The sequence below is a fragment of the Coloeus monedula genome (assembly GCF_965178545.1).
Source record: "Coloeus monedula genome assembly, chromosome: 1".
Lineage (NCBI taxonomy): Eukaryota > Metazoa > Chordata > Aves > Passeriformes > Corvidae > Coloeus > Coloeus monedula.
Genome location: NC_138781.1, coordinates 48,087,217 through 48,106,669, shown reverse-complemented (window position 1 = coordinate 48,106,669; position 19,453 = coordinate 48,087,217). Strand labels below are relative to the sequence as shown.

Genomic DNA, 19,453 nt, shown 5'->3' with positions numbered 1-19,453 from the left:
TCAGCACCCTTGGTCAGTAAAAGGAACAACAGTCCTCCAGTTGAAGGAATCAGGTTAAGGTTTCTCCAAAGGAGGGTGTGGAAGAGTACCAAGGTGCCCAGCTAGGCACGTATGTGAGTGACCTTCGTGGGAGCCTGCTGAGAACTTCAGGCAGTAGGAATGGGGGAGATAAAGTGAGCACCCAGCTGCAAGGCAGCCCCTCTTGCCTACAGAGTGACAAGGGAGTAAGGAGGTCTGAAGGAAGAGCTTCCATGAAGGCCACTCCCTAAAAACTGGTGGGAAAATGCTCTGAGAGCCTGGTGCTGGTAGTACCCCTTGTGTTTTCACACAAAGTTTGAGCAATGTTGCAGTTCACGTCTGTGCACATTCCATTTTTTTTCTTTTTAAATGAGGCCTTTCACATAGCTGATATTTGGACATCCCTCAGGCTGGGAACATCACATCATGCCAGGTTATGAGATGGCCAGATGGATGGGTCATCAAAGGGTCATCCAGCAACATATTTCCTAAGTGTACATGTAACCTGTTGGTACTTTAGAGTAAATCCTTTTAGCTACTTCGATTTTACAAAGGAGCTTTTTTACTTCCAGATATGGAGGTAAAAGTTACTTAAGGCTTAAAAACCTAAAAAAAAGGTAAGCAGACAAGGGCTCTGTCTACGATTGTGGTCATGTCCTGCTGTGTGGCATGTGGGATACAACCCAGAACTGCTGAGTGGCAACAGTGAGAGCTGTGCAGTCTGCTGGCACGGCCCTCCCATCACCCTGAGAGCAGCCAACTCACAGGATCCCGCTGCTGCATCTCTTCTGGGGATGAAAAAAGCTGCTGCAGGCTGTTTCCCACAAGAGCCCTGATTCACAGTCAGTATGACTCCTCGCATGGGGGAGAATTTTGCATTTTGCTTAGGAAAAACAAAGAACATAAGCCTCCTATAAAGTTTTTCCCATCTAGAAACTCTGTACAAAAGTGTGAAAGTCAGAGGCCAGGAGATGCCTGCATGCCTTTGCCTTGCTTCCTGCAGCTAAGGAAAAGCTCAGAACCTAAACATGGGACATTTCCACCCAATTTCTGAGTGCTTAAATTTATGACCTGTTGTGCTCCCAGGGAACAGCAGCTGCTGTCCCAGGAGCTCTGCTTCCCATCACATCTGGCTCCTGCCCATGGCCAGCATGCTCCTTCAATACACCATTTTCAAGAACCAAAAATCAACTTGATCTCAGAAGGCAGCACTTAGAGGTCCAGGAAAACCTTGAACTCCCCTGGACTGACCCTTTTCTGTCATTTTCTAAGAATGCTGAGCACTGACTCCCATGAGGGCTCATAAGTGCCACAACCAAGGCTGATTAGCTTGTACAGTCAAGCCTCCACCCCTGCCTGCTGCATCAGGGTTTATCAACCTACTGCTGCCACAACCTGGTTCTTGGAAGTTCATCTCCAGGACAGTTATTTACTTGTGTTTGCTCCTCAGAGGTTTTTAGCAACTCTCCAAACTCCCTTATATCATACCTCCATTTTCTTAGATGGCTTGCAACACTGCAGTGCAACAACACTGCAAAGTCAAGTGACCAAATGGTCACTTGCCATGGAAGTTCTTTTAAGAAGCCCACAGCACAAAGCAGAGGCTTTTCCATAAAGCAAATGGGTCAGAGCAAATAGGAAAGGAGAATAATTTGGCTGAGAATAATTTAAAAGCTTTCATTGTGAGGAGCCAAGGGGCTAAACGCTAGACATGGCCACCTCAGCCTTGGTGAACTGGGTGCTGCTTTAAGCTTTTTCCAGAAGATGCTAAAAGGTAGAAACTCAAACATGTCCTTCCAGGAGCCACCCCTGCTGCCAGAAGGACCAGTGAGCTCCCTGCAGAAGCCACCACTGTGAGGTTTGACCAACCACAGCCACCGCAGGGACCATGTGCTGTGCATCAGCTGTCACCGTGTCCCTGGTCAGGCGAGGTCTGGGGCTGGCATGTGTCAGCAGGAGACAAGAGGCAGCACTTTGTTGTAAGGAAGTGGCCAAGGCTCCATGTGCAGTGGGCAGGAAAAATCCCCAAAAACCTTCACTTTGCACAGGCCTTACAAAAAATTAAACCTGGACCAAATCAGTCTGTAGCCATTGGTGAATGAAGCAGGACCCTGCCTCACAAAATTTGGGCTCCTGAAGGGACCCCAAGATGTGTAAGGTGTATCCAGCCTTCTGTAAGAAAGGCTCGCTGCTTCTGTACCCCCTCAGTTGCTGCCTTCCTTGGCACTGCCTGGGCATTAAAGTTCCAGCAAGCTGGGCCAGCAGAGCTTCCACTAGGAGCATCTTGAAATAAAATTGCTGTTCAGGTTTACTCCCGCAGGGGCAGCAGGAGCACAGCCACCACTTCAGCTTTTGAACAACCATGTTCAAACAACAGATGTTCTTGGGAACTCCAAAATCCATCAGACTCACAACCATCTCATCCTCCTACAAGGATACCACAAAGAGCAAACAAAGCAAGCTTTTTAAAACCAGTGAGACCACAGTGAGGCACTGCTGATAGCCAACATGAAGTAACCAGGCACATACCTCATACAGATGCTCTGTGCGAGGCAGAATTCCACCTATAGGCATCCAATTCCTCTATCTTCCTCACATCTTATCCCAAGGCATCTTTTTATCCACCAAGTAATAACCTTTTCAGAGCTCTCCACTGGGCTGAGGAACCTCTGAGCTACAGACTAGCCTCATTAACTTTCCCTACAGCTCCCACATGGGCTATGAAGGAGGCTCAGCTCATTTCCCACACCAGCAGTCCCTGTTAACACACAACTCATCAGCCAAAGCAAGGGCCCCTGCTGCAGCTGTGAGCACTATCACCTGCACAGGGGGCTGCTGGTGCTTCTCTAGGCTTTGGTGCCTCTGCACATACATCCACAGCAGAATAAATGCAATCTGGCCTTTCCAAGTTTTACTTCTAGAGCTATAAAATAATTACAGCCTCCAAACGTATTAGTAGCAGAGAAACACTAGCTGGTACAAGAGAGTGAGTGTGCTCTTGGGAATTTTACTGCCCCTCACCTCATGTAATATTCATTTGACTAAGGCAATTCTACTGCATCTTTGCCTAGATTTTGCAGTTATCCAGTGAGAGTTTCTTGGGGAATCTGGTGCTGGTCAAATTAAAAGAGGGCACCAAAATTGTGCCTGTTTGAAAAGGACAAAGCTGCAGCAAGGATCCAGAATGAAAGCTGGAGCCAAGATCTTCTGCTAGTTTCTTTAATTATCAGAGATAAATACCTGCACCTCCCATTTTCAACAGGGAATGTTGAGCAACTACAGATACATTTTTGATCTGATGCTCTGAGTTCTTAGTTATTCACTTAACCTCTTGAAACATCCATGAAGTCTCCCTGAGTCTGAGAGTCACTCCAGGCTATGCCAGCTTTTTCTGGGTTTAGTTTTGCATACTGACAGAAAAGCTGTTCAACTGCGTGTGTTTGCATGGAAATTTATTTAGTTGTTGAAAAATTAGTTATTTTTGAGTCGTTAGAAATGAGGTGATATCTGAGAAAGTTAAAATAATAAAAATACTGCAAGAATATGATACTGTTTTACTCTAAAACCCTCAGTTACAACATCTCCTTTGGTGTGGCATTGCTGTCAAGAGTAGTGAGCCATGCCACAGAATTTTCTTTTCCACTCAGCAGCAGAATGTGTGGTCATCTGCAGCCTGGAGCAGCAGGTGCTGGGTGAGTGGGCAGCTCAGCACCTTTCACACTCGAGCTGCTTCTTTTGCAGACGCTGAAGTCCTGATACGTTTCCCTTCTAGGTCACTGGTTATTAATTTCTGCATGAAAAAACTCATGTAGGTGGCAATTTCAATGCTCCATTCCCAGTGCTGCCGTGGTAGGGTGCTGCCTGAATTGCTCCCACCCAGGACACGCACAGAACCCAAACCCCCTTGGCAGCAGCCCCCATCCCTGCCATAGGCATGGTGACCACACGCTGTACTGTTGTGGTGAGAGAATCAGGCTTATGCAGCAGTGAGGCTCAGGAAAAGGATGCCTGGTCTGCCAGAGGGGGAAACTGACAGCCCCTAAAAAAGTCAATGGGCAGAGGTTGGTCCATCATGTGGGCCAGCCCCTGCAGTGATCACATGAAAATGGGCTCATCTATAGACCTCCCACTGATGCACAGCCCATTTCTCCCCGATGCAGAGCCCTGCGCAGAACACCAGCTCCTAGACAAAGACCCGTGGCTACATCTCACTGATGCCAGCTGCAGGGCCAGAGGACAAGGGCTGTTCCTGGGAAATCCCCAAAAGGGAGCAAGGCAAAGGGTACTGGAGAAATGGACCAGGCTATGCAGAGGGACAAGTTGGTGGTTTCCCAGCTCCTGAAAACTATTGTGTGGGAAGAAAACCCAACACTGAACGTTGCACCTAACAAAAAGACAAAGCCAAGCTCCAGGAAGCTCTTCTGGGGCACAATGACCCTGTCAGGAGCATAAGGAAGGAGGAAGGAAAGGATGAGAGGTGCCTATAAGGGGCTATGGAGGAATGATGTCTCTCCAGGCTGGGGCAGAGGGACCACTCAGGTCTCACTGCAGCTCACATAGGGACCAGCTCCAGCAGTTTTTACAAGTGTTGAATAGCATTTGCAATTTGCCAAGAATGTCCACCTTGTCCCTCTTTTTGGGGCCTCTCTTATTACCTCAATTTACAAAGAGGCAAAGGAAAATAACCATCACCTCCCCCTCACAGCAAAACCCTGCTCAGCTGCATTTTAGCAACAACCCTGTACAGTATTAAAAGTACACTTTATTTTCTGTACAATTCTCATCCAAATCTCCAGGTGTGGAAATGTCCACTGTGTCCCTGGAAAAAGTTGCAGATTGTTCTGCTGCCATGAGATTCCATCCAGAACTGTCCAGGAGGGGCACAAAGCCAGGACCACCAAAATCATATGCTGATGCTTTCTAGGTGCAGGGAAGAGAGCAGGAAGGAGGGAGAGGGGAAGGCAGTCCTGCTCTGCCATGGAGTCGTGAGCGACCAGAGCCTTCCCTGGGTGGCAGAAGAGGCACCCTCAAATTCACGTCATCGTTCGTGCTTAGTGTGGGAGTCGTTGCGTTCAACCGTCACCCCGTTCCCATTCCGCGTCACCTCCTTCCTGTTCCAGTCCTTTTCCAGGTAAAATTCAGCAAGCACAGGGCAGTGCTCTGAAGCCACCCCACCCCAGGACCAGTTATCGGGGATCCATGGGTTTGTAAGCCCTTCTCGCACGACAGCCCAGTGGCCTGCATCAAAGAGAATCACAGGGAAAAAGGTTGAGTGATACTGCCCAAACCGGACACACGACGCCAACCCAACTACAGGTTACACAGCCTCGCTCAAGCAACCCTACCTGTGAAGACCTTTTTCAAGCTCCGGCTGATCCAGATGTTATCCAGCGACTTGGACCCTTGTGGGTTCTTTGTGCTGATGTTGGTGAATGTGCTGGAAGGGACCAGGTGGTGGAACTTCTCCTTCCTCAGGATGTCATGGTCGCTGCTGTCTGGGGCCTGGTTAAAATCTCCAAGGATTATTACATCTTTTTCTCCTAGAAAACAGAAAAATAGAAAAGAATGGGAAGAATGGACATCCATCACTGAAGTACAAGAGGATAAATGGAAAGAGGAAAAATACAAATACTGAGTAACAAAAGTGATGGTACTCTGAACTCCTGAAAGAAATACTATTCAAAGCCTTTTTCACTGAGTAAATACTCATGGCCATTCTCCTCATGACAATAAAACCAGCCAGTACACATCTGACGCTTGTTTTTAAATATTATTTATCACAGAGTCATAGAATCATAGAAAATGTTGAGCTGGAAGGGACCCATAAGGATCATCAGTCCAACTCCTGGTCCTGCACAAGGCACCCCAAGAGTCACACACGCCATGTGCCTGAGAGTGTTGTCCACACGCTTCTTGAAACCTGTCAGGCTCAGTGCTGTGACCACTTCCCTGGGGAGCCTGTTCCAGTGCCCAACCACCCTCTGGGTGAGGAACCTCTTCCTAATACCCAACCTAAACCTCCTCTGAACTCAGCTTCGTGCCATTCCCCTCAGGTCCCGTCACTGGTCACGAAAAAATGAAGAGATCGGTACCTGCCCCTTCTCTTCCCCTCTTGAGGGTGTTGAAGACCACAATGAGGTTTCCCTCAGTCCCCTCCAGGCTGAACAGATCAAGTGACCTCATCTGCTTCTTCATATGGCTTCTCCTCCAGATCCTTCGTCATCCTCATGGCCCTCCTTTGGACACTCTCTAACATCTTAATGTACTTTTTGTATTGTGGCACCCAAAACTGCAGACAATACTCAAGGTGAGGCTGCCCCAGTGCAGAGCAGAGCAGGACAATCCCTTCCCTGGCTTGCAATGCTGTGCCCAAGGCCCCGCAGGACACGCTTGGCCCTCCTGGCTGCCAGGGCACTGCTGATTCACATTCAGCTTGCCATCAACCAGGAGCCACAGGTCTCTTTCCACAATGCTGCTCTCCGGCCCCTCATTCCCCAGTCTATGCACACAATCAAGACTGACCTATCCCAGGTGCAGGATTTGGCACTTGCCCTTATTAAAACTTTATATGATTGGTAACTTCCCACATCTCTAATATGTCGAGGTGTCTGCAGGACCTGTCTGCCCTCTAGGGAGTTGACAGATCCCCATGATTTAGTGTTGTCTTCAAACTTACTTAGTATTCCTTCAAGTCCCACATCCAAGACATTACTGAAGATGTTGAAGAGAACTGGGCCAAAGATGGAGCCCTGCAGAACCCCACTAGTGACCAGATGCCAGCCTGATGTCACCCCATTCACTGTGATTTTTGTGCCTGATCTGTGAACTGGTCGCTCACCCATCACGTAATGTGGTTGTCCAGCTGTGTGCTGGGCATTTTGTCCAGAAGGATGAGTCAGAGACAATATCAAAAGCTTTACTAAAGTCCAAATATTGGTGTCTTTTCCCTGCTATTCCCTAATAGTGACAAACTTAAAGACAAGCATTTGTAGTCTCAGAGGTTTTTAGAAATCTGTGCCTTTTTAAGATTTTTTTTTCTTTTTTTTTCTACAAGAAACACCTATTGGCTTTCACCTATGCTGACATTTTTTAAAACAGATTTTCTGTAAGAGTCAAGGACACTTTTGTGAGGAACCCAGGAAGACGCAGCCTTATGCTGGTATATACCACAGTCCCAAAAGTGCAGTGCTCATTCTAACCTCTGTATTTAAGAAATCCCAAGGAACAGGACCAAGGAGCAGACTGCAAGCCTGATGGCAGAAGATGAGTTGAGAAACCACGCGGACACTCCCTGACTACAGCAACTTTGTTTTGCCTGGCTGTCTGAAGGGATACTGCTCAACTTGGATCAGAAAATGACTTCAGTTACAATTTGTTTCCAACCCTAATGAATGAGGACAGAGACTCTGGACCCTAATTTCATATCCCCAACGTGTGCTCTCCTAGCCCCACAGATGTGGATGCAGACATGCCAGCTGTGCCCTGGGATAAGAGGACAAAGCACATGCCTCAGTGCCCATCTCAAACCACTGCCAGAAATATCTGAGAAGACAGCTGAAGAATGCTGACAGCTGCCCAGAGATGCTGCCACGTCACTACTTGGCACTGGAGAAGGAGAAGGATGGTGAAAGGAGGCACAAATGCACAAAAAAAATTATCCCAAAGCTGCCTTCAGAAAAGTGAACTATGAAGAGCCTATAAGCTTTTTCTTTCCTGGGATTGAAGTGTGAGAGGGGATGAGGTGGACAGATGGCATCCTCTGCCATACTTGGTGCTCTGGGTATACCTCCTCATTTTTTGCTGTTGCTGTAGAAGTCGCTATCCAGGAGAGGGAGCACAAGCTCAACGAAATCTACTCCTGTCTTGCATTGCAAGAAAGATGAATTGGGAAGGGGCAAGAGAGCAAGTGAGACTGAGGGCATATGACTTACTTCAAAACATGGTGCTTGCTAAGATGCAGAGGGGCAATGAATTCGTTTATTTGTGGTTTCTCTACCCTTTGTAGGACACAAATCATATTGTAAATAATGTGAAGTTTAAATATTCTTCCATAAAGCATTCATGATAGCAGTCTTCCCACCTTTGAAGGAAAAAAACCACCTGAATCTGAACCTGAGTTATTTTAAGCTCCATCAGAACCCAAAAAGAAAAGCCAGTTCTTGTCTAATGGGATGACCCTGCCTGCTGTGAGCTGGTGGTTTTGTGTGCATCTCATGACAAAGATCTCTTGCAAGATCTCTTGCTTGGCAAGACCAGGAAGCCTGAAATTTAACTTTGGTCCTTCAGTGCTAACACTTGCTAAATGGCCCAGGCACCACCTGGCTCCTTCCATGCTTTCATCTCCACCCTATATGGGAAAAGGCCATTACAGAAACCTCTGGAGCACATCCTTGGTGTTTAAAAATGACAGAGAGGCCAGGATCTTAACAGCAGCATCTTGATTATGCACAAAATCTATTCTATTTTATCCTGAACTACTCATGCTTCCTTAGCAAATCCTCAAGCCTATCTCCTGTACATGAAAAGTCTATGAAAAAACCCCACCATACTTACAAATGAAAATTTTAACTGACTGAAAATTTTAACCTTTCCATTCTGGACAGATTAGAAATAGCAGAGGATAAAAGACCCAGCACTTGGATGTGTGCCTGGAAGGAGGTAAGATGAGTCCCTGCCCAGGGAGGGAATCACTATATTCTTCACTCATTTAAACTTTTGCATGCAGAATAACAAAGCATAAAATCAAAGTGTAAAGTTGATAGACAGAATAGGCTGGAGCATGTTAAAGAAGCTGAAACCCAATTTGCCATTGGGGAGAGAAAGGAGTGTTTTTAGTTCCCCTCTGACAGGAGCTTCTAGGGTTCCTCCGACTGCAACAGAGTGGGAATACATCAGGCAGCCCTGTGCTAAGCAAGGAAGAGCAAGCAAACAGTTCTCTAGACAACCACCAACTTTATTTCCCCTTGTCCTGGCTCACTCTCAGCCCTGCTCCCACCTCTGCCAGCTCCTGCAACAACAACATCATGCACGTCATGCACTGCAGTTTCGTGTCTTGTCTGCCTCCCAAGACCCTGACAGACATCCAGCCGTGCAAGGGCAGGAAGCGAACCCGCCTGGATCCTGCCTGTCTAACTGGACACCCCTGGGCCTCCCAGCAGAGGCAGGGAGCAGAGCTGCCCACAGCAGCTGCAGCTCTCAGGGGTCTCGTGGATGAGCCCCAATGGCTCTCAGCCAAACTTAGCAAAAGTTCTGGAAGAAATGCCCTTACTCATAGTAAGGAATGATAACTGATCAAAAACTGCAGTCATGATTCCCATAGTCACAATCAGATGGAGGGAAAAACAGTAAATGAAGACAATGCTACTGGTGCTGTGCTGTGATTTTCCTCCTTTGGAGAAAATGAATTTAAGACTGGCAGGGCTTGATTCTCCTTTTCCCTAGGAGCCAGAGGCTCCTCAGCTGATGCAATCTGGTCCTCCTCCTCCTCAACAGACAGAGCAGCAGGAGCTCTCTTACCAACCAATCTTCTGCTGCAAAGGTCCCTGACACAGACTGTACTGTCCACAAGGACCCAGAGCCTCCATGTGTTAGGACATGGTGGCAAAGGACATGCTGGCAAAGCCCACAGCAGCCAGGCATGTGTCCCATTCATGACCTCTCAGCAGTGCTCCTACACACATTCACACCCTCTGGGCCCAAAGCAACCGTGTCCTTGTCAATGGAAAACTCCTCAGGTGAAAAAACAGTCTGGTCTGTTTGCAAATGCATCTTCAAATTCACTGAAGCACCAGTGAATTTTGGCAGTGCCTGTGGGTGGCTCTTGGCCAGCAAAGCAAAGCAGAGCCGTAACTCAGCCCTGTGCCGCAGTGGCTGAGCTCTGGTGTGCCAAGGCAATCAGCTGAGGGACTGATAGTGCCTGCAGAAAGTCTGCAGTGTTGAAATCTGCCTCTCTGCAGGAACCAGGAAACCCTCCTTTGCTTCATGGCAGGCCAAGGGGACATCTGTAGGACACACTCTGATTTTCCCATGCCCTGGATAATTTACCTCATGAATTAAGCAGACTCTTAAACACCCAAATCCTTCCTGGACAGAGTGACACACATATGATGAGAAGGATGTGATGTTACATTGGCTGCTAAGAGGATTCCTTACCATTTCTCAGAAGTCTTGTAAGCCCAGTGCCTGATGCATGGATAACCCATGGAATATGGCCAAGCCACATGGGACAAGGTATCACAGAATCACAGAATGGTTTGGGTTGGAAGGGACCTTTAAAGACCATCTAGTTCGAACCCCCCTGCCGTGGCCAGGGACACCTTACATTAAACCAGGTCACTTGAAGCCCCATCCAACTCGGCATTGAATACTGCAAGGGAGGAGCATCCACAGCTCCTCTGGGAAACCTGTACCAGTGCTTCACTACCCTCACAATAAAAAATATCTTCCTAATACCTAATCTGAACCTACCCTCTTTCAGTTTAAGGCCATTCCCCCTTGTTCCATCACTACATGTCCTTGTAAAAAGTCCCTCTTCAGCTTTCTTGTAGGCCCCCTTCAGGTGCTAGAAGACTGCAGTAAGATATTCCCTAAGTCTTCTCTTCTTCAGACTGAACAACCCCAGCTACCTTAGCCTTTCTTCACAGGAGAGGTGCTCTAGCCCTCTGATCATCTTCACAGACCATCTGTGGACTTGATCCAACAGGTCCATGTCCTTCCTATGTTGGGGATCCCAGAGCTGGATGCAGTTCTCCAGGTGGGGTCACTTGGGAGCAGATTAGAGAGACAGAATCCCCGCCCTCACCCTGCTGGCCACCCTGCTTTTGATGCAGCCCAGGATGAGGCTGACTTTCTGGGCTGCAAGTGCACATGGCTGGGTCATGTGCAGCTTTTCATCCACCAGCACTTGCAAATTCTTTTCCTCAGGACTCTCTCAATCCATCCAGCACCCTGGTCCCTGGATCCATCCACTAGCAGGGCATCCAGAATAACATCTGTGTGTTGCCCATGGACACCACACTGCAGACAAACTGGTGGAGTTCTTGAGAGAAGACAGAAGGGCTGCTGCAAAGAGTTGGCTATGAGCAGCCAACAGCAACTGTGTCTCTCCAGTACTAATGAAAGAAAAAAAGAGAGGGAAAAAGGAACCAGGACTACCAATCTAATGGGAGAAATGTGGGGTACTATGCCCTGTGTTACAGGAGGCTGTGGGTGGTAAACAATATTCCTCAAATGCTCACATGCCTCTTGGTAAGAATAAAAGGTAATAGAACAGGCATCTGTTAGCAAAATAAGAAGAGAAACTCAAATTTACTGCAGTACCCACAGACAAATCAGTCCTTACTGCCCATATTTTGTGGACTGATTTGGAAGAAATTGAAGGATGCTGGTAATTTTAAGCATGAAACTCCTTTTCAGGTAATTCAGTACTTCAAAGTCACATGTGTGCACTACCATTTGCTTAGGAGACCACACCTGCACCCCACAAGTTTGGAGGAATCTGAATTTCTTCTTTTGTGAAAGACTAAGCCAAGAACAAGCATGCTCCAGTAACGTGCCTGCCATATGAAAATTAAAACATGAAATAAAGAGAACACCAACAGTCTAAATTTAGATGCAGTGGAAGTGCAACTCAGTTGACTTCAGAAGAGCTACACATTTATCCCATGTTTCAGTTCAGCCTTTGGGGATTAAACAAATGATCCTTTTGTTTATCTTCATCCTTTCCAATTTTAAAGTACATGGACAAACACTTAAATCAGTAGCTCTTAAAATAGCTCTGACTGGCTTCTGCAACTCAAAAGGAACAACAACAGAACACGCAGAAAAACTGCAAATACCTCTTGAGTTATACAAGAGGGATATTAATGCTTCCAAGTGATCAACCTTGCTGAACTGGGCCAAGTTGAAAACCATCACATGTAAAACCTTGCAACCCTTTCACATCTTTCTTAAGTGGTAAATGAAGGGCTAGATTTTTCTGTTCCTTTAACAAGAGCAGCAACATTTAGAATCTAAAATGCTTTGTTCTGCTTCACAGGAAATTGACCGTAATTTGCAGGCTTCAAAGTAAGAAGCAAATTCATAGGAATGAAGTAAAGAAATCCAGCTGCCTACTACATTGCTCAGGCTCAGGTCTAAATTCTGGTGTCATTTCATCCCAGTGTAAAGCCAGAGCAACTTATTTGAAATCAACAAAACTATTCTGCATATTACATCCACGTACTAAGGCAGGATTTGGTCTCTTTTCTCATTAGCAATCATCTGCAGATTTGCATTGGGTTTTCCAAAGAGCTTCCAATTATCAAAAAATTAAATATATAGAACCTGTTTCTCTTGGAAGAAAAAAAATAATTAAGCTTTGCTCTGATATCAGGTAGGTGTTAGTTCCACAAAACACTTAAAATAGGTTCTCAGCTCTGGTGACTTTTCTTTCCTTTGGCAGAACTTGCTGTTACAGTAGCATAGAATCAGAAGGAACTTAATTTGAAAAAATGGTGTCAAAGCCAGTAGGATCTCCTGTGCTGTTTGTGTTAATTAGGAAAGACTGTAAAACAATGAGCGAGGGAAAAGCACATTTGTCACGCTATGCATTGCACAAATATGAGTAAAGACAATTGTGAGGGGATATTTCTGAAATGCTCACTGAGACTAATTTTACTCTTTTAAAAATTCCTTTGGATTAGATTGTGTGCATGTGATAGCTGGCAGGAACACCCCTGCCCTACCTTTCAGAGTCTCCTGCAAAGTCTGTGCACAGGCTGCCAGTTTGTGGCTGTCGTGGTTCTTCCCAGTATTGTCTCCTGCCGAGGGGGGCAAGGCCAGGTGAAGGTTAACCACAGTTAGATCATTCATTCCAACCTGGGGGAGCAAGGAGGAGAAATCAATGCCATGCATGCAGGGAATGGAAGGTCACAATGCAAAACCACGTGCCAGTTCCCAGTACTTTCAGCAGTACATCTGGGGCAGTAGGACTCACACAGCTGTGTATGTGGTGTGTCTTGGTATGTCTCCATGTGGGGAGGAAGAGGAAGAAGGCATTTTGCAGCTTTGTTTGCAATAACCTGATAACCTCTCAGTTCTGGGGAAACTGGTTTGCATTAGCAAACAGCTTCCTTTCACCACAGCTGCAGAAAGAAGTCAGCTGCTTATGAAAATTAGTTTATGCAAAACCAGTTGTTAATAAGCTACAAATAATGTCATGGTCATTACAGGGGCTAATTACTACTGCCTTGTGATTAGCCCCAGCTCGTTACAGAGACTAACCAAGAAACTTAATGTACCTTGAAAGGAGCTGTTGGCTCCCTGCAATCTCCTGTTTACCTTCTGGGAATCACTTGGACCTAATTGTATAATCAATTAATTACTAATACTTTATTCATTAATAATTATTTGATTAATGTTTCTCTCAAAGCATTACCAGAGATGTCAAGTTCCCCAAACTGGACCCCTTCATCACAGCCTGTGTGGAGATGGGCTCTCTCTGCTCATATGTTTGCTCCAGCATATGCCCAAGAACTGGTTCCAAAAGTGATGATGTTCTTTTAAATAGGTTTGGCCCCAGTGAAAAAGCTTTAAAATGGAAACTCTGAAGTGTGACAGCAACATAAGATAGGCCAGCCCAAGTCTCACTGGAGCACTGTGCCTCATACACACACTCATATACTCATAGATATATATCTGTAAAATCCATCTCCATTCTCCCTGCACTTATCCCTCTTTGTGGCACTGACAAGAATCCCAGCCCTGTGGCCTGGAGGCTGCTGGGTACACACCTCACCCTTGCTGTGTTAATTTGGCAAAAGCCAAACAAGGTGACTGGTGACTTCTGTCACACTCTCAATGGCTGTGAATGCTATTGAGAATCCACTGACCCTCAGGTTTTCAAATATTCCCTTGCACCAGGGTTTGCTCCCACGGGAGCAAGGGAAAGGACTGACTGTGATGAACTACCACATGTATTAAGGTGCATTAAGCACCTATCCATAACCAAGCCATGGGACAGCGATGAGGTGGGTCAGAGGCTCATGGAAATTTTTATCTCCTAGAAGGCGGTATCTCTTTTCATCTTAGCCAAATTCTTTTTAGTAAAAGTTCTGCAAGGCTGGACTGGTGCAGTGGCAGTTACCTTGAAATGTGCAAGATACGGATGAGGATATGAGTGCCTCCCGTTGCCATTAGTCTGTGCAGTCTCCTGTGATGAGGCATCTTTCAGCTCAATGCCAGCTGTTGTATCCCAGAGGAAACCAGAATATTCAACTCCCTGGAATTAAAAAAGAAAAAGAGAAATGCCAGTCATAAGATCGTAAAAACAAAACTTTCTGCCCAAATGTAGCCCCATATCTATACCTATATCTATATCTATATCTATATCTAGGCATGGTGCCTGCTGAGGGCAGGAAGCCCAATTGGCTGTGCCCAAGCATAAAGGAGAAACAGCTTCCTGGGCTATCAGTGGAAGATACAGAGGACAAGTGGAAAGACTTCTTCATCTCACCCCTGCCAAGACTCCCATCAGATGTGGGAGTAATGCTTCCTGGGAAGCTCCACTGGCTTCACTGAAGAGTGAGTGTGCCAAGCTGAAACACACATCACTCTGCTACTCCCAGCCCCTCACACCTGCACACTGGCTATTTGATACCCAGTTAAATCCAGCACTGCTCCAGTCAAGCCAAGGATTTAATAATCTGTTTCATCTCCTACAGGCAGAACATGTACAAGACCACTGCAGGGTGAAGGATGCTGCCTCTCGTGTGCGTGTTTGGGTGACGTGGTCCTCCCTTCCTCCTGCTCCAGGCACAGCATTGGATACCTCTGAGCATGGTCAGTAATGAGGTAGTTCTTTACCCCCACAATTAATTGTCTAACCATGAGCTTGGTGCCTTGAGGTCTCACTGGGTGACTGCTAGGGCTTGCAGTGGATGATGCTGTGCACAGTTGTTCATTCTCCCCAGGCTTGACACCATCTCACAGACTTTTTTCACCCACAACCTAAAAATATCCAGGCCCCTTCAGCCTCTTGGTGTGAAATCTGGTCTAGACCTCTCAGCCCTGTCAATTTCTCTGTTTCTTTTCCAGCTGGAATGTTTCATGCTCAGCTCTCTGCTCCTTTCAGCTCTGCTTCTGTGATCCTGAATGAGCTTTTTTTTGATTACTTCATGATGTGGAATTGGCATTTTCAGAAAGCTGTCTACGCTGGTCGCACCAGCAGCAGTATCTAATTCAAAGCCTGTCAGCCTCTTCTCCCATCACCCAGACACCATTTTCCTTGGCATCATTCAAACCCACTTCCCATAGCAAATCATACTTAAATCCATTGCAAGGAATAGTTTTCTCCATTTCAGCTGCAATAAAAAAGTGTTAACTGCTCCGCTGACTTCCCAAGAGCCTTGAAAGGATTAAGGTTGGTTAAAATTCTTTGGTAGCTCCTTTGATAACTCTCCTTTAAAATACTGACAAAATTATTCCACCAGTAAGGAGCCTAAGGTCTGAAAACTCCTACAGGAAAAGATTTGGAAGAATAAAACTGCTGTCAACAGCTGTTGGCTATTTCCAGGCTCCAGACTTCATACCAGCATGGTGGTCAAAAGTCATTGCCTGGTTGGAATGCTCAGAATGCATGGAAGCACAAGCTGGAAGCACCATCCACCATTTTGTGTTATTTAGCCCTACAGAGCATCCCGAAATCAGCTTGTGCCAAAGATGCTGTATTCTTGGGGTTACACTGTGTTAACCTCATGCATTTGTGTACATGGTGCCCAAACCTGACGGACTCACTAACTACCCCCAGGAATAGAAGAGACTTCTTGGCTTAGTGGAGGGTTCTCCAGCAGAGCCAGATTCCTGTTAAAGCAGCTAGAAGGAAGAGTCAAGTAGATAAAATTTCTATTCTTAGTTTGGCTGCACATTTCTCCCATAATTTTGAGAACCACTTGTCCTTACATCCCTATCTGTAAAACGAGGTGGAAGATCATTTTTATTTACTCAGCCTGTATTCAAAGCTGCCATTGTTATCTCTGGAAGTATAGCTCAAGAAAGAACTGACTAAAGACTCTGAATTTAACATAGGAACTCTGAGACATTTATTAATAATTCTTGGTAAAAAAAAAAAAAGGGGCAAGAACAACTTTGACAACTTTGCACAACTATTTATATTCAGTGTTTTAATGATCTGGCCTAACAAGAGATCCCAAAGGAAAACTCCAGCCAGGAATACAAACGTCCTGAAGGGCATTTGCACTCTGCACTGCAATTAAGTGTGAATTGTATTAAACTTTAGACACATTCAGACACTCTGTATCTTTCCAGACCCTTCTTGACCTTTGGTGTCTGTCTAGCTAGAGTACAATCCTTGTGCTGCTCAGGTGGTGGGTTTTGGTTTGTTTGGGTTTCTTTTTCCCTCATTCTTGGGTTTTTCTCAGAAGGGCAATAAAAGGAGGTGCACCTCCCAAAACATCAGTCCAAAACCAGTTAACAGTCATGCAACATGATTTGGAAAAGTCAAAATAAAGAAATGTGGATTCTAAGCAGCAGGACACAACTGCAGCCACATATTTAGTTACAACAGTGCTCAGAATAGATCATACTGGATCAATAAATTGTTAAAGACTGCCCCAGTACTGACAGGCACCACTTGGTACATGAGAGGTCTCAGATCCTGCTTCTACCCACAACAACGTCCACACTGCAATAACTGCACCACGAGAATGACCCTGTTCAGCAACAACAGGCTTGAGCTAGACGAGGACACTGTTCTGAAAACTCATTAGCACACTTAAGGGTGAAAAAGAGAGATTTCCCTTGGGAGAAACTGCTTTTGGGCACTGTTAGTGATGTCCAGCCCAGTGCAGCCCTACCTTGAATATTGTCAAGGGTAGCAGGTGCAGCTGTCACCACCGTAATAAATCAGTACCTCCCTGCAGTACATATATATATTTATATATATTTCCAGAGCAGAAGATGCTGCAGGGAAAAGCACACTGCAGCACGGTGCAGATTTCAGATGGAGTCCACAGCATTTCAAACACCTGTGCCGGGGACTCTGGGGAACACACAAGGTAAACTCTTCCAGGTGAGGATGGCAAGCTGCACAGCTCCTCTGCAGGCTCTTCACTTGCAAATGAGCAAAATGGGGAGCCCTCCCAAATGCCAGCCAGTGCAGCACCAGGGAGCAAGCTCAGGTGACTAGCACAAAAAATGTCAAAAGTACTGCAGCCTGAGAGGGGAAAAACTGAGGACTCTTTCCTTGTCAAAATGCGTGGCTTTTCATCTATATACCTGTACTGCTTTTATCCACTTCCCCCAAATACACACACACCAAATACGCACACACATCTTCCTCCTTGCAAGTGTGACACAATTCTTCCAAAACATAAGTCATATTAAAAGCTATAGGAACAGTCAGCTTAAAAAACAAGAAATGCAAACCTTGCCAGAAAGGATTTGCAAAAAGTGTTGCCTTAAACATTCAAAATATGTCCTTGGTTAGAAGGGGTAAAAAAAAGCAAAGCCAAAGTTCAGACTTGGGGATTAACGTACCTTGTGTAGCTGGCCTGAGGGTTTTTCGGAAACGACACCCTTCCAACATCCTCTAGGGCCCTTCCACTTGCGGATGTTTGGCAGCGTCGGCTGGTTCAGCTCCATACAAAACTAGAGAGAGAGGAAAGGGGAAAAAAATAACATCAGCTTGTAGGGATTTAAAAAAATTGCAAAATAAAGTGTGTAGTAAAGCACTGGTAAGAGGCACAGTGGAGCACAGCCTGTGCTCTCTGCCTTCCCTGAAGGTTCACAAATGAGGTGGTCTGAGCCACATCCCAGACTGACTCACCCCTGACTTGAAGATAAATAAAAACTAAAATAACTCAGTGCAAATGCTTCAAGTAGAACATTTCTCCCTCAGACCCTGTTCTTTTCCTCCAGACCTACTTGTTTGATTGGAAAGGGGTTTTCTCTCTGCAGTCTCCAAAGATGCTGACTGCACCATATCCCACCCCTGCCGGGGGCTTCACAAACAGCTGCCGAATCCTCCTGCAGGCAGGAGGCCCCAGTAGTGTGGCTGGTCCCACTCCAACGACACAGCCACTGGCACAACATGAGAGGAAGGGTGTAGGCCAAGCCCAATAGCTGGAGTTTAGGGGTTAAGTCTCCTCTGACTTTATGCCAGGGACACATACTTGATTTCCTCCGTGCATGAAGGAAGCAGCTGCACACTTGCACGCAGTTCTAGCACGTCCTTCTCATGCTTCCCAGAGGTGCTCTTCTTCCTGGTCACTGCTGAACAGCCACAGCACTTGGACACCATTATGTGTCCAAGCACATGGTCAGAGCTAGAGAGGCTGCATCCTAATGCCCAGCAGCTCAGGGATACCAGAACTGTGGACACTGTGGAGAGCCCCTGAGTCTGCCTGTTTAACACCTTGAGATTGAAATAAAAGTAAATAAATGACAAAAACCACCCTCGAAAATCTGGAATCTGAAACTCCTTGGTGAGGACAATATGGAACACTTTTTGTCAGGGGTTTCAAAATCAGGCTCAACAGGAGCTAGAGTCCTTTGCAAGACTGATGTCAGCTCCAGGCAGGCTCTGGCTGGACAGGCAGCAGTTGGGCACCCTGGTTGTGGCAGAGGTTCTGACTGCAGAGAAAGGGGCTAGTAAGAAGTCATCCCTGTGAAAGAGCAACAGGGACTTCCACCATGCATCATTTTCTTCTGATACTGGAGAAACTGGGTTGAAATGCAGAGGCTTTCACAGTGAAGAAAGATCCTCGGACAAAATCTTGGATCCAGAACACCCCTCCAGATCAAGCAGGAATTCAACAAAGGATTTTCAAGGCAAACAATAACCTCATGTGCACAGTGACTCTTTGCAGTGGGACGTGCCTAACATGGTTTGAAGAGCTATAGAGCTACATGGATATAAATATTTCCTACATGGATATCAGTAAAATGATAGGATAGTTATTCTCATGTTTATTTTATCTTTTGATTCAGAAATTAAAGTCAAATCCTGATCTTTCACTGACTCCCTCGTCTGCAAGTTCAGCATGCTGCAGGCTGAAGCTGTAAGCATTGATTCTCAGATACACACAACCCAGGCAGCCTTATTTGCCTCAGAAAACCAAGAGTCATTTTGGCCACACACCTGAAGCGAAAACGCTTGGCACAGCTTTTAGAACAGAGGTCGGCTGGGCGTTCTTATTCAAGATGCCACATTAACATACCACATTGTTGCCCATTATGTACCTCCAGGCAGTGCTGGGGCTGGGCTGATTTACAGAACAAGGAGGCAGGTAGGGTGTTTGCACAGCCTGGGAACGCAGCTCTGCTCTCAGCTGATCACCAGGTGCTACCCTAGCTAATATGATAAATCACGGTGGCAATAATTACCCACTTCTGATGCCATTCTGAAGTCTTCAAACAGAGGGGATTTGGTCAGTGA

At 46.1% G+C, this 19,453-nt stretch overlaps 1 protein-coding gene across 1 annotated transcript in view; it reads right to left on the bottom strand.

Moving 5' to 3' along the window:
* Positions 1–4,760: 4,760 nt before the first annotated feature.
* EEPD1 (endonuclease/exonuclease/phosphatase family domain containing 1) overlaps positions 4,761–19,453 on the bottom strand; it is a 62,992-nt gene continuing 48,299 nt past the window's right edge. Inside the window, exons 3-7 of the mRNA XM_082285904.1 lie at positions 17,554–17,664; positions 14,144–14,278; positions 12,744–12,876; positions 5,364–5,558; positions 4,761–5,256 (exon numbers count right to left, since the gene is read on the bottom strand). Of these exons, the coding sequence (XP_082142030.1) occupies positions 5,057–5,256; positions 5,364–5,558; positions 12,744–12,876; positions 14,144–14,278; positions 17,554–17,664 (774 nt within the window). The 3' untranslated portion in view covers positions 4,761–5,056. The remainder of the gene's footprint in view (positions 5,257–5,363; positions 5,559–12,743; positions 12,877–14,143; positions 14,279–17,553; positions 17,665–19,453) is intronic.